We start from the raw sequence: 13,048 nt of genomic DNA, 5'->3' as shown, positions 1-13,048 counted from the left end.
GTTGGAATTTTAAACTCAAACTTCAGAAATAGTAAGATTAATAGTTATACTTTATTTATTACACAAAAACACAATTCACACAAAATTCACATTCTGGGTATTGAGGCTTGTTTCTCAATACAGTGCAGTGCGAGTTTACAGCCCGTTTGTGAGCTTGGGTCACATATATTAAATGCTTGTGGTACACTACATAGATGGTTCTGAAAAGAACTGTTGTATTTTTGAGAATGCTTCAACACTTCAATCAATCATCATCAGAAGAGGCCTCAGCTGTTTAGTGCTCCACCAATAAGCAGCAAGTCTCACTTTCCAATTTTAATTTCCCCTGTTTGGACTCTCCGCAAATATTATTCTCCTGATGACAAATGAAGTATCTTAATTGAAACTTTAAAGACATTCTCAGTAACAGTTGTTTTCAGGACTATCTATGTGGTGTACCGCAAGCATTTAATATATAATTACTTTATCATGCAAACCTAATACATGAGTGATCTTAACTACCTTTGGCAAGTTCTTGACCATTGCTGTACTATGCTTAATCCTTTCAAATCTATCTGCAAAAGGGGTGTCAGATGGAAGGTGCCGTACACCCCAAGTTACTCTGTAGCCAGTTACCATCTCAGGTTTACTGGATGGTTTGTTCCACTCCAGGGTGAGGGAAAGACTAATCCCCAGGCTAAACCGATGACTCAAGTCCATTGGTTTTGATGGAACATCAGGAGCTGCGGAAGAGAAGGAATAATTTCTTGTGACATTGCAAAAGACACACATTCTATACGCTCTAGTACCTAAGTTTAAAAAAAATAAATAAGTTTCAAGCAATAAATAACAATAAATTACAAGTGTAATATACATAGTGCTTTAAAGTGAAGCAATGAACTGTCAACAACCCCATAAATTAAAAATTAAAACAAAAAAATAACAAATACTGTACATGAGATTGAAAAAAAAAAGAAAAAAAAGAAGACACATTCAGACTGGAATTCCAAAAAGACATCCAACAATTAATTACATACATTTAAGTTGAAATAATACTGAATTTGTTCATTTCATTATTACAAAAAAATGAATTAAAACAAATTGGTTTTGATAAAACCAAATCAATCATTAAAAAGAAATGAAGTTAAAGAATTAAACATTCAGTAAAGTAAACAAGAAACATTTTCCAAATTCCAAATTTATCCTGAATTTTGTTATGACATGACATATAATTTAGCGTATTGATTGCCTCAATTCTTCCATTTGGATTTTCATTTTAGTATTTCAGCATCAATTTTTATTAATTAATTTTATTATTTATTTCTATATTTAAGATTATTTTTGTTCTTTTTTGTTGTTGACTGACCAGGGTGTGTGTTAAGTTAATTACGTTGATAACCTTCAGAGGCTTCATCATCAGCTACTGTCGGTCAACTGCTGGACACACGTCTCAGGATGTCGACGCCAAATCAATCTTTCTCCCTTGCTGTGTTGCACCATTTCACTCTTCCCTAATAAATATCATCTCATCTCTTAATCTTTTACGTTGTTTCCCTTGTTCGTTTTGCCATCTATAGGGTCTGTTACTGTTTTTCTTTCTTTTTTTTATTTTTTAAGAGTCCTGAGAACTCTTTTTGTTAATGTGCATGCTCGACATGGCTCGATAATGTCACTTTAAAATGCACATGCTCACTGTGTTTTTATAGATAATTCACGGACGTTATTTGGTAACTGCGCATGCACATTGCTTAGTTTGGAATTCCCTTTTCTTCGCAGTAAAAGCTAACGCTATCTACAGTTTCTTAATGACTGTCTCCTCTTGATAGTTATAGCCTAAATGTGCCGCATAAAAAAAAGAAACTTACCTGGAGTGGGGCAAGGAGGCTTTTGCTTGCCCTTAACGATGACCTCGTTGCATAGAGGTGTCTGGAAGTAGTATGTAGTGGCCGCTCCCTTTCTGAAGTTAGTGTCCACAGGATGGATGATAACTTCATAGCGACAGTCAAATATCAAACCATACAGCATAAACTCCAAATCCTAGAAGAAAAAACAGAAAAGGAAAATGTAAATCAATCAAGGTAAATAAAATAAGGGTAGATGTATACCACATAAAGGTAAACTTAGAAAAAAAACAAGGGATGCAAATTTTGGAGATATTTAACAAGTACACAACATGCCAGATTGAAAGCATACATGAAGTAATAGCAGACCAAGATACATGTAGCATACATGGCAACATACATGTAACATGTGTGCAGGTATACATGCAACACATGTACACAGCATGTAAAATCAGTACTGCTCTACATGCCAGTTATACTGAAAGCAAGCATGTAGTATATTCATAAATTCATACATCCGTATATCGAATATATGTGTCTTTTACCAAATATTTGTTTGCACATGGTATATGTTTGTGTGACATGGTTATGTGGTCCAGTACACATACATGCAACACATGCATGTACACAACACTTAAGTAGAAGACATGCCAGATGACAGGCAGGATACTGTTGAATACATTTTGAAAGGTAAAGGTATACTATAGAATAACCAATAACTCGCAGCGTCATTGTTCTGAATTGCGTATGGGTGTGGTCCGTGACTACCTCAGAAGCTGTAAATAGGCGCTTCTAGTAGCTACACATCATTCCCCAATGAAAGCGGCTGAAATGAACCAGCATCGGGGTAACCCCCTACTCTTCCGAAAGATACAATAGGTTCTTCAAAGTACACACGAGCCAGATATGTACACTTTACCTCCATTTTTAAGTTCTTATCTGAGAAGACTTGGTTCTACCAACTGAACCCTGGGCAAGAGTGGCTAGAACCAGTGCCCTTGTTAAGGCACTAGTTAGCAGTGCCCCTGCCTTACCGCTCGGCCACTCGACTCGACATGCTACAAGCTGTGTATAATTACTATATCAGTCTTTTGAATAACATCTTTGGGTATGTATTTGCTGTGTATTTGTACATACATTTGTGTAACATTATTTACGAAGTTTTTATCTATATTGTGTCATTATTGACAGTGTATTTATTTGTACTTTCATACTAGGTCAAAAACGAATTGTGTTGCCTTAAATGGAAAAACCAGGATCGTCGGTCAGTCGGTCAAATACCTGATATATGTGGCTGGTCAAAAATACATGTCTGTGTTAGATTTTATGCTTTAAAAGTTAATTTTGCAAGTAATATATTTCTTGATTTGTAATTTGAGTGAAAGTAAGAACTTTGAAACAATTTTAAAATAAAAATATAAAATACCAGCGACCCAAATTTTTGGAAAATTCCAGATGGTCTGCTTTTTCTTTTTCCCCTTAATTATTTATTGGATTTGTTAATTTTATTTTGTATATTTGATGAACAATTTATCAATTTGCATCATTTTCATCATCCAAGATTAAAAAATCCCAAGTAGAAGGAAGACTAGATTAATAATTTTTCTGTATTGCATCTAACGATTTTTATATATATTTTCCCCTGATAATGAAATTACAGGAACTAAAAAACCATGACAACCATTATTGTTCAGTCGTTATGAAATCTGATAATATAATCTATATTAAAAAAAAAAACCATGCTGTTGGCATATTGCAGGTATTTCAATTACTGTACATAGAATATGTATGAGAACTGAAGCTGTATCTCTAGAGCCTGTTTCGCTATTGATTCCTATTATCATTATGACAATCTCTCCCTCTTTACAACATGGATTTCTAATGACTTGCTAATCAAGTATCATTAAATATTATTATTAATACTTTAGAATTTGCTCCAAAAAATCTTTACATTGGACAATAAATACCAATCAAAGAAAATATTTATTTTAAAGCATTTACAAAAATGATGATTACTTACTGTTTAAAAGCGAACTATCTGTGTAGTGTTATATAAACTTGCAAAATAATTATATTGTTTATTTTACTTATATTTAAGTTAATATCATTCAACTTAAATTTAGAACAATATATATTTCCCAACTAATAGTTGGATAAAACTATACCATTCATAAATCCTTTGCATATAGAATATTGGATAAATCTGCAGGCAGCTTAAAGCCAGTCTCTGGAGGAGAAAAACACTGTTGATAAGTTGTATAACATATCATAAATTTGTTTTTCCTCCGGAGTCTGCTTTGAGGATTTAGAAGTAAAAATTCTACAAAAAAACTTTGATCTACATGTCATTAAAAGCTTATTAGCAATTATATGTTTTAACTTAATGTTTTGAGAGTCGTTTCCAGATTTATCAGAGATACCACTAAAATAATTTTATAAACACAAATGGGGAAGACATTATTACAGTTTCAAATATAAAATGAAGGTACATTATAAGTTTCTCTGAATGGTTTCGTGAACAGCTTCTTAGAAAACATTTATCACTTTACAGAATCCACCTTGGAGAACGATTTGCTATTTCTTTCTTTTTCTTTTTTTATAATAATTATTTTAAAGATGCGTGGATATGTTAAACTATAGGAAATTTTAACTTTGGACTCTAGTCAATCCCATCCCTCTTTCTTAATGACATCATCAGAGGCAAGTCATATCAGTAAAAAAACAATTGGAACAAGCATTAGGTTGTAGACATGCTGATGGATTTAAGGGTTATCATTCTCTAAAGTATAGGATTTCTAGCACTGGCTTCTAGGAACGCCATGGAGCTGAACATTTCCTACCATGCAGACGTGCCATGCCCAACACACTTACATGTGTAGTTGCTTCTGGATTTCTGCTGCGAGGGCCAAACTTCCATTGGCAAAAAAATAGAGTTCAAGAGAATTAGGACAAGATAGATAAAGCAGATAACATGCAAAAGTTGAGAATAACTATGAAAAACGCAAAATATTTATATGTATCTAGGAGATATCTGATGACATTCAAGCAATAACTCATCCTGATTATTTACTAGGCTAGTCTGATTATTAATCTGTGGACATCCAGTTGTCTTTCATTTATCTCTTTGCTATGCCTTTTATGGATAAAAAATACATAGCCAGTGCCACAATATACTGCCGGCCAAATGATGTTGATGTTTAACTAGATTAGTGATCATGTGCATTTTAAGACATACTTTTATTATCTCAGAATGACATGAATTTGGCAAAATTTATGCTAATTTAGTAAAAAAATGTTTGACTAGTTATTAACAGTTGCTAAGAGGGGTAGGAAAATGCAAAACTCAGTTGTAAAGGACATTTGGCAACCATGAAACTAAATTGATGTTAATTTAAAAAAAAAAAATCTATTTTTGATGTTTAATATTATAGCAGTTGCTACGAGGTAGAAAGTACAAACATGATACTCATGTAACTTGACAACACTTGCTAAACTTAAAACTAAAAAAAAAAAATTCAATACTATATTTCAGCTCCGATGAGGAGCTAGAAACACTCCGCTGATTGATTAACAGATCTTTTTTAGCTCTTACTGCCTCTATTATACTGCCCTCACGAGGAGCTCTAGAAACACTCGTCTGATTAATAGTTGATTGATTAATATAACCTTTTCAGCTCTACTGCCTCTAATATACTGCCCTCGTCAGAGCTTCCAAAATTACAAGAAATTGTATTTTTTAGAGAGGATTAATAATATGTTTTATCCTCAGTCTTGCGTCATGGTTCCCTCAGCTGCAGTGTCGGACATCACTGCTGTTTTTGCATGTCACAGCTAATAAAACATTTTCATGTTGTACACTTCATGCTATAGGCATTTGTTATAGTATAATCAGTTCAATTTTGTCTATTTCTGTTTACTTACAACTTTATTTTGTTATGTTATTATTGATTGATTTGACTGAATAAATTCAAATCACATTTCTTAAATGTAATGTAAATGTAAAATACTGTAATGTGGGACTGACTGTATACTTACATGGGTTGTAGCATTCTTGCCTGTTCTTGGCTTATTTGACAGACAGTGCTTAGGACTCCAGTACAGCATGTATCTGTTCACACCATGGTCGTCTCCTGCAATAGCAAAACAAAAATGCGGTTTTCTATCCTTACAGCTTACAGGGGCAGGTCCACATATTTACAATCAGGGGAACATAATGTTTTCATCAAAACTGGTAAGGTTTTCTCTGAATCAGGTAAGTATAAGGCTTTAAAGGCAGTAGAGAAAAAAATTGAATCTTTTATTATGACAAACTGCATCTCATTATCAACACACCTACAAATATATAAACAATATAAATCATATACTGTATTGTTGTGGTATTATGGACATTTTGCCTTAGGCTATAAACCATAATGCGATATTACTGATTTTTTTTTGCAACATAATCCAGTCAAAGTGATGACAAATTATGTTGTTAAAAGCACAATACGAAAGTAAAGGTAATTATTATAAAATTTAGAATTATTAACATTTTTATGATATGCATTCCAATTTTCGCACTGATTTTATTAATGGTGTATTTATGTATAACTTATCGATCTGTCGTAGCAAATTTTGCATTTATAAGAGAAATGGAACAGAGAATAACACATACGTGTTGAGTTTTAGTCCACTACATTCTCTTGGGTTCCATAAATTTTATTTTAGTGTTTAAATTATTCATTATTAAAAAAATATATAAATTATTGTCTCACCAAGTGGTTTACGCCATTCCAGCTTTACATTGAGGGTACCGTTCATCCAGAACGGAGGATCGATATTTTTCATGTCGCGGACTGGTGGTGGCGTTGGCAATAATTCAAAATATGGGTTCATGGGATGGATGGGAGAAAAAGCTGGTTGGTCTGAAATCAACAATAAATGGCAGAAACAAAGTCATCGATAATGAATAAATTATGTACTATTAATGATATGCATTAACATATTTGATGGATGAATATTTATATGTTTATAGAATATTACTTACACTGCATTTGCAATTCAATGCTACAACTTCTAAAGTATTATTTTTGATTCTAAAAGAGGTTGTAGTTACATAGATCCAGGCTTTATTGAGCTGTGGTTCTCAGGCCACATTTGGAATGTTGTTTAATGATGACAACCAATGAAGATTACAAGCACCTTCTTGAGGCAGAAGCATTATTGATAGGCTATGCTTATATAACTTGATTTATCTAGTAACATCAGGGAACAGTTTAACTGTTCTTTGGTAACATTAAATAACCTTGTAGATGTAGATGTGGGTGTATGATATGCAGGTTCATAAAATTAAGAAGAAATTACTTGGTAATAGGAATTAACCTACTTACCACTCCAGGGAATAAAGATTACATTTAAATGATGGATTGGGGTTAAGTTACTGTTAGATTACTGTCTGTTGCTCCTATGTCTGGCTTCTAATTTGAAATGTATGCACATTAAGGTAAAGCACTGTGGGAACAATCACAGAGGTAGTTCCTCAGGCCAGGGTTAAGGGAGGGGTCAGTTTATACCCGGAGGGATCCCTTTTCAATCAAAAGGCAATATTTCTGCACATCATGCCAATTCAAAGCCAATATTTGATATTTTTTAATAGTATTAATAAAAAAAAGTCATACTATGGGCTTTTATGTCCAAGAAAAGTTTGGTATGTAAAATTGTGTATAAAATAGGGGAGGGGGAAGGGGTTGGGCTTACACCAAAGAGGGCTTATACCCGAGGAGTTATGGACATTTTCAAGTGCTGCCTCACTTTCATCCACTTTCCATCATTGGCTTCATTTTGAATGTTACATATTATTTTACTTTACATGATTACTTTCCCCCTTTCAAATGCTGATTATAAGGATAAGTTATTCATTGGTGGAGGGAAATAATCCTAGATTAGTACAGAATTTCAACCAAAGCCCGAAGGCAAGCATCATAAAAGAAAAACAACTATATATATCTATTACTTCACCAATGTTCTTTTCAAAAAACAAACTCAAATCAATCTCAGTGTGGGTGAGGGAATCAATACAAATTTCTGTATTCAGCTTCGTAACAACATACTGTACCTGATGGCTGGTCCGTGTCCATAGTGACGATATACATGGAGTTTCGTTCACTCTTGAGACGAGTAGAACCCCACTGCGCAAGGGCGAGTACTTGTACAAAGTACTTTGTATTTGGCAACAATCCTTTAATTTCATAACTATGTTCATTCTAGTGTAAAAATAAAAAGACGCAATATATAGTTGGTACACCAGCAAATGTCATAACATAAATCCATATGACCTTGAAGTCAACCTCCGGAGGAAAAACATTTTTTGATATGTCGTACAACTGATTTTTCAAAGACATGTTCCCAAATAGCATTTTTGACGAAAAAATTGGGAACGGTTAATGAGACACAGATTTTTGAATACTTAATAGCTGGGAGGGGGGAGGGGGAGAAAGGAGAGAAAGGAGGAAAAAAGGGTAGTTATGCACCTTTTTTCCCCAGTTTAAATAAACAAAAAGGAATATATTATATATTTCTTTAAAATATTCAACTTCCTATTATTAAATAAAAATATCATTGACAATTACAATACAGAATTATTTATAGAGAAAATGCAATTTATATTTTATTTAAAAAAATGACTTATGAATGATTATTGTGTTCTTAAACCAGAAGAGCTGAAGCAGCTGTTTATATAAGATATACGCCACTGGATTTGAGCTATTACTGTCCCATTTCAATTATAAATGCATTAATTAGAACACTCAGGACATTTCAATCTAAATATAGATATGAACCTGATAAGATACAGAAAGTAGAGCAAAGGTTAATGGATGGAAGTAAAAGTTTATTCATCAAAAGCGCGACATTTTATGAAACAAAAGCAGTTGTTGTTAATCGTACTATTTTTAAGCACAATATACTTGTGAGTTCAGATCTACAAATTCATATTATGCTTTGTTTTAAAAAGGAAATTCTCTGAAAAATTTACTCAAATATGTGCCTAGCATATTTTCCTATTATCTATTTTATATTTCCGTTACTTCCGTTAAGTTACTTAAGACACATAAGCCAGATGTGTAGGCATTTACTAAGCTCTTTAACACTATTAAAGTCCATGAGACCAAACTGAAAAGTTTACTTAGTAAACCTACTTATTGGTAAACCTAATATCTGGTTTTATCACATGACTTACAGCAGGTACGTTCCTACGGTGCTCGTCCAAGCTAACATAAACAGCTGAAATGCTGCTGAGTCTCACGCTCCAGAACACACGGTAACGTAATATATCCAGATCAGACTCTTTTGGGGGATCCCAGTAAATCCGGCATGAGACAGTCTTGTTCACCAGCTTTGACTCCCCTTCCCTCAGATTCTGTGGCACATTTGGAGGCTCAGGATCTGGAAGAGATTTGGAAAATGAATTAAAATTCTAAAACAAAGGTTTTATTAAGCGTTATCAGGAGTACTTTTTTTTTCTTTCTGCTGTAATGAATTTCATAAATTTTAAAGCAGTGGTTCCTAAAATTATGGGTCGTGACTCAAAATTGGGTTGTGACTCAAAACTGGGTCACCAAACAATATAGGCTGCTGGAATCTTTAGAATTTTGTTTATACTGAATTTTATATCACGCTAAAATTTTCTCAATAAAATGAAAGCATTCTATTAAGTATCATTTAAACATTTACTTCAATTCTATTTATTAGTTAAATGACCTATTTTGAGTATCTGTTTTTAACATCCTGGGAAGCAGGTCATGGCAAATTGCCTGGGCGTTTGTTTGGGTCGTTAGCCAAAAAGTTTGAGAACTGCAGTAATTGTAGTAATTGCAATTGAAGGCCAACTGCACAGAGTCTGGCCTATCTTTCACTTGAATATTTATACAGACGGTCTCAGTGACGTTTAAGCCGAAAATTTATTTTTAGTACATTCAATATTTTTAGAATAATCTTATAGCGTTGGTTTAGAATAATTGATTGTGGATCAAATGATTTATAATTATATTTTTTTATGTTCTGTATAACATTTAGGTATAAATTTGCAGTGTACATAAACCAAATATTATAACTATTGCAAATCCACCACAAACCTTTTGCAGATTACTATAAAACATATCTCAGCATTATTGTCAAAGCAAAACATTTCTAAAGCTTTTATTGCAAAGCATCTACGATTTCTGCCGGGTTTTTTTTTAAAGCATGTTGGTATTTACTTGTTATGTCAAATATTTTGACAAGTATTCTTGTTTAAATTTTTTTTTTATTATTTATTTATTTTTGTATACATTCTTAATTGTTTATTCAAATTTATTTTGCAAAGCATTTTAGTGAATGACATAGTGCAATGATTTTCACAACACATTTTACTAATATTTTGGAAAAGCATGCTATTCTTCTTGAGTGTCTTATAAAATTAATAATTTACAAAAAAAGCTTAGGTACCTGTCTGATGGTCTAAATTTTCTTAGGAATATTTTGCAAAGCATATGGGCCTGTCTATATGCAGAAAATGCTGGTTGACTGTTCTGTTTAATATTAGATGATGGTAAAATGTGCTAGTTAAGCATCATGTTTTAGCCTGCTAAAATATTTCTCAATGGTAGCCTATTATAGTTACTAAGATTCATGGTTTTGTATGCATTGTCCGTGCATTTATTTTACAGCTGCACTAATGTAAGAGATGTATTCAATAGACAGGTTTCACTTACCCACTGATAATTTGAAGGGGTCTGATGGTCGGTTGAAGCCTAGCGTGCCATTACGATTAACAGACGCAATTTGAAACTCGTAAAAAACACCTGGCTTGGCAATCATCCTATAGTGTTGTTCAACAGTCTATAGAAGAAAAAGAGTAAATAAAAATATAGGATTTAATAAGATGACAGATTATGTGTATCAGCTTAAGTGGGAGTTGGTGTGGGTTAAACATTCCTCTTTATAAAAGCATGATTTATTTTTAGTCAGTTCATTTATTGATTTTAGATCTTGATTATAACAGTATCTGTATTTTTCTTAGTCAGACTTAAAAGTATATAATGTAGCTTTATATTGTTTATATAATTAATCTCTCACATTACAATTCTGCGTTCCAAAGAACTTGACATTTGCCACATCTTTTTCCTTTGAAATGTGGAAGACGTGTCCCAGACTGTTCCCCACCGATTGACACCCACGTTGCTTACGTTAAGCAAAAACTTCATCTTCATGGCCCCCCCCTTCAGGGCCCCCCAATCCCAAATTTCAAAACTAGATACATTACTATATATTGGGAATAGGAATATAACATAACTTTACTCTGCAAGTATTGTATGGTATGTGTGATGTCTCCTTGAATATCAGATCTCATTTAGGATAGAAGTTTCTACTTGAATGTGATCTGATCTCCTTTGAGAAAATTAAAGAAAATTACCGAAATACTCACATCTGCAACGTGGTACCAGGTGTCCATCCTATTCTTACTTGGGTGATGACCCGTGTTGTTTTTACTCTGTATCACATAATATACTATATCAGTGGGAGACAGTGCCTTACGTGTACTCCACCGTAAAATTATTTCCTTAGTGGTTACATCTTCAGAGACATCAATAGTATTCCGAGGTTTGGACGGTATATCTGTAGATATATTCAATAAAATGTATATATGTTTAATACAAAATAAAATTGTAGGAAAAAAAAAACCATTTATCAAAATAGTTAAATAGGTCTACATGGATTTTACTGATCTAATACTCTGCAGTTGACATGTAAAGATTTAATATTGCTTCAAAGATGTTTTTTTTTTACTCAATGCCTTTATGCTTCTCATATCATTACTTTAGTCACTGTATGGTACCAATATATATAAATATTTTGGTCACTGTATGAAACAAATATACAAATATATTTGTGTAGCAGTGGGAACGGTTTGGTTTTCTAACCTCGAGGTCAGGATTGCCATCCTCGATGTGCATTTTGCTTGTTTCATAGAGCAAGGCACTATATCTTCGTTGCTTCTCTCTACTTGGAAGTATAAATGGGTACCTGGTGGGGCGGCCTGCTACTGCGCCAATATGGCAGCAACACTTAAGCATGGAGAATCAATGACCAGGGAAAAAAAAGTGCTTTGTAACCAAAAGGAAAGGCGCTATAAATACCAATTTAAATAAATACACTAAAAAAAGGAACACAAGCATAGCTGCCTGGAATAGTATTCTGTAAAGTTGCACATTTGAATTAAAACTAATCAGGTACTAATAATAAGCTGTGTTTTACAAGTGATAGTAAAAACAATGGATAAAATTAATGATAACTGTGGTACATCGCCCAAATTGTACATAAATTAGTACATGTTATGCAAGCCAACCAAAAATATCACAATTTTGTCCACACCCATCAAAGTTTATGAAACAAATGAATGTGATATGCCCATATTCGGATGTAATTATGACATCACCATGACCGTATATATGGGCACATCATATTTGATAAAGTTTGATGATGTATGGAGAGAGCTTGACAGCCTTTGAATCACTACCCACCTTCTGAGTACGTAATGGGATATTGGCAAGTTCTGCCACAACCATTGAAGCAACACTTCTTTCGCCCGTCGCACTCTGAATCGTTGCCACAAGTTTGTAAACAGGTCTTGGCAAACCCGGTGGCATCTCTAGGATTCGGACACGTTCCTATTTTACTGTTGTGTCTCAGCTTCAAAAATTCACACGTTTCAATACATGTCTCCTTTTGAGGTTCCTCCTACAAAATGGGAAACAACAAATATATAATGCATTGGTGATGAACAGGCTACCACCAACTTGGCATCGTAGGTCTGTGGTTAGCCCAACTAAATAGTGATTAGTGTTATGGGGGTTAAAGCCTAATTGAAAATAGCTAACAATTAATATATTTAATCAATCAATCAATCTATCATCAGGCTGTTTCACCCACTGCTGTATGAAGCCTTGCTCTAGTATTTTTCATCTTTTTCTGTCCATTACCACTCTTGCCCAGTTTGTTGTTCCCATTTTCAGCATCAATGGGTTACACTTCATAGGTGTGGATAATATAAATGGAACAGAAATTGAGAGAACTAGACAAAGAAGAACATCTTCTCCAAGCAAATAATATTAATATGCTAGTTCCTAAAATATTGTATTATATACTTACATTGCATTTAAACTTGCAATTTGCTTGATTTTTATATTCTTGTGAACATGGCATAATACACT

The 13,048-nt window shown here is 33.4% G+C and overlaps 1 protein-coding gene across 1 annotated transcript in view; it reads right to left on the bottom strand.

Moving 5' to 3' along the window:
• Positions 1–274: 274 nt before the first annotated feature.
• Positions 275–13,048, bottom strand: part of LOC117103481 (anosmin-1-like) — a 56,469-nt gene continuing 43,695 nt past the window's right edge. Inside the window, exons 3-14 of the mRNA XM_033244033.1 lie at positions 12,987–13,046; positions 12,359–12,575; positions 11,263–11,453; positions 10,550–10,676; positions 9,037–9,242; positions 7,915–8,062; positions 6,575–6,724; positions 5,856–5,950; positions 4,692–4,730; positions 1,845–2,016; positions 484–722; positions 275–355 (exon numbers count right to left, since the gene is read on the bottom strand). Of these exons, the coding sequence (XP_033099924.1) occupies positions 275–355; positions 484–722; positions 1,845–2,016; positions 4,692–4,730; positions 5,856–5,950; positions 6,575–6,724; positions 7,915–8,062; positions 9,037–9,242; positions 10,550–10,676; positions 11,263–11,453; positions 12,359–12,575; positions 12,987–13,046 (1,725 nt within the window). The remainder of the gene's footprint in view (positions 356–483; positions 723–1,844; positions 2,017–4,691; positions 4,731–5,855; positions 5,951–6,574; positions 6,725–7,914; positions 8,063–9,036; positions 9,243–10,549; positions 10,677–11,262; positions 11,454–12,358; positions 12,576–12,986; positions 13,047–13,048) is intronic.

The sequence above is a fragment of the Anneissia japonica genome, unplaced genomic scaffold (assembly GCF_011630105.1).
Source record: "Anneissia japonica isolate Jap-2015-1 unplaced genomic scaffold, ASM1163010v1 scaffold1065_len1792383_cov172, whole genome shotgun sequence".
In the NCBI taxonomy this organism is placed as follows: Eukaryota; Metazoa; Echinodermata; class Crinoidea; order Comatulida; family Comatulidae; genus Anneissia; species Anneissia japonica.
The sequence above is the reverse complement of the archived record's forward strand: the minus strand, read 5'-3'. Positions and strand labels throughout refer to the sequence as shown.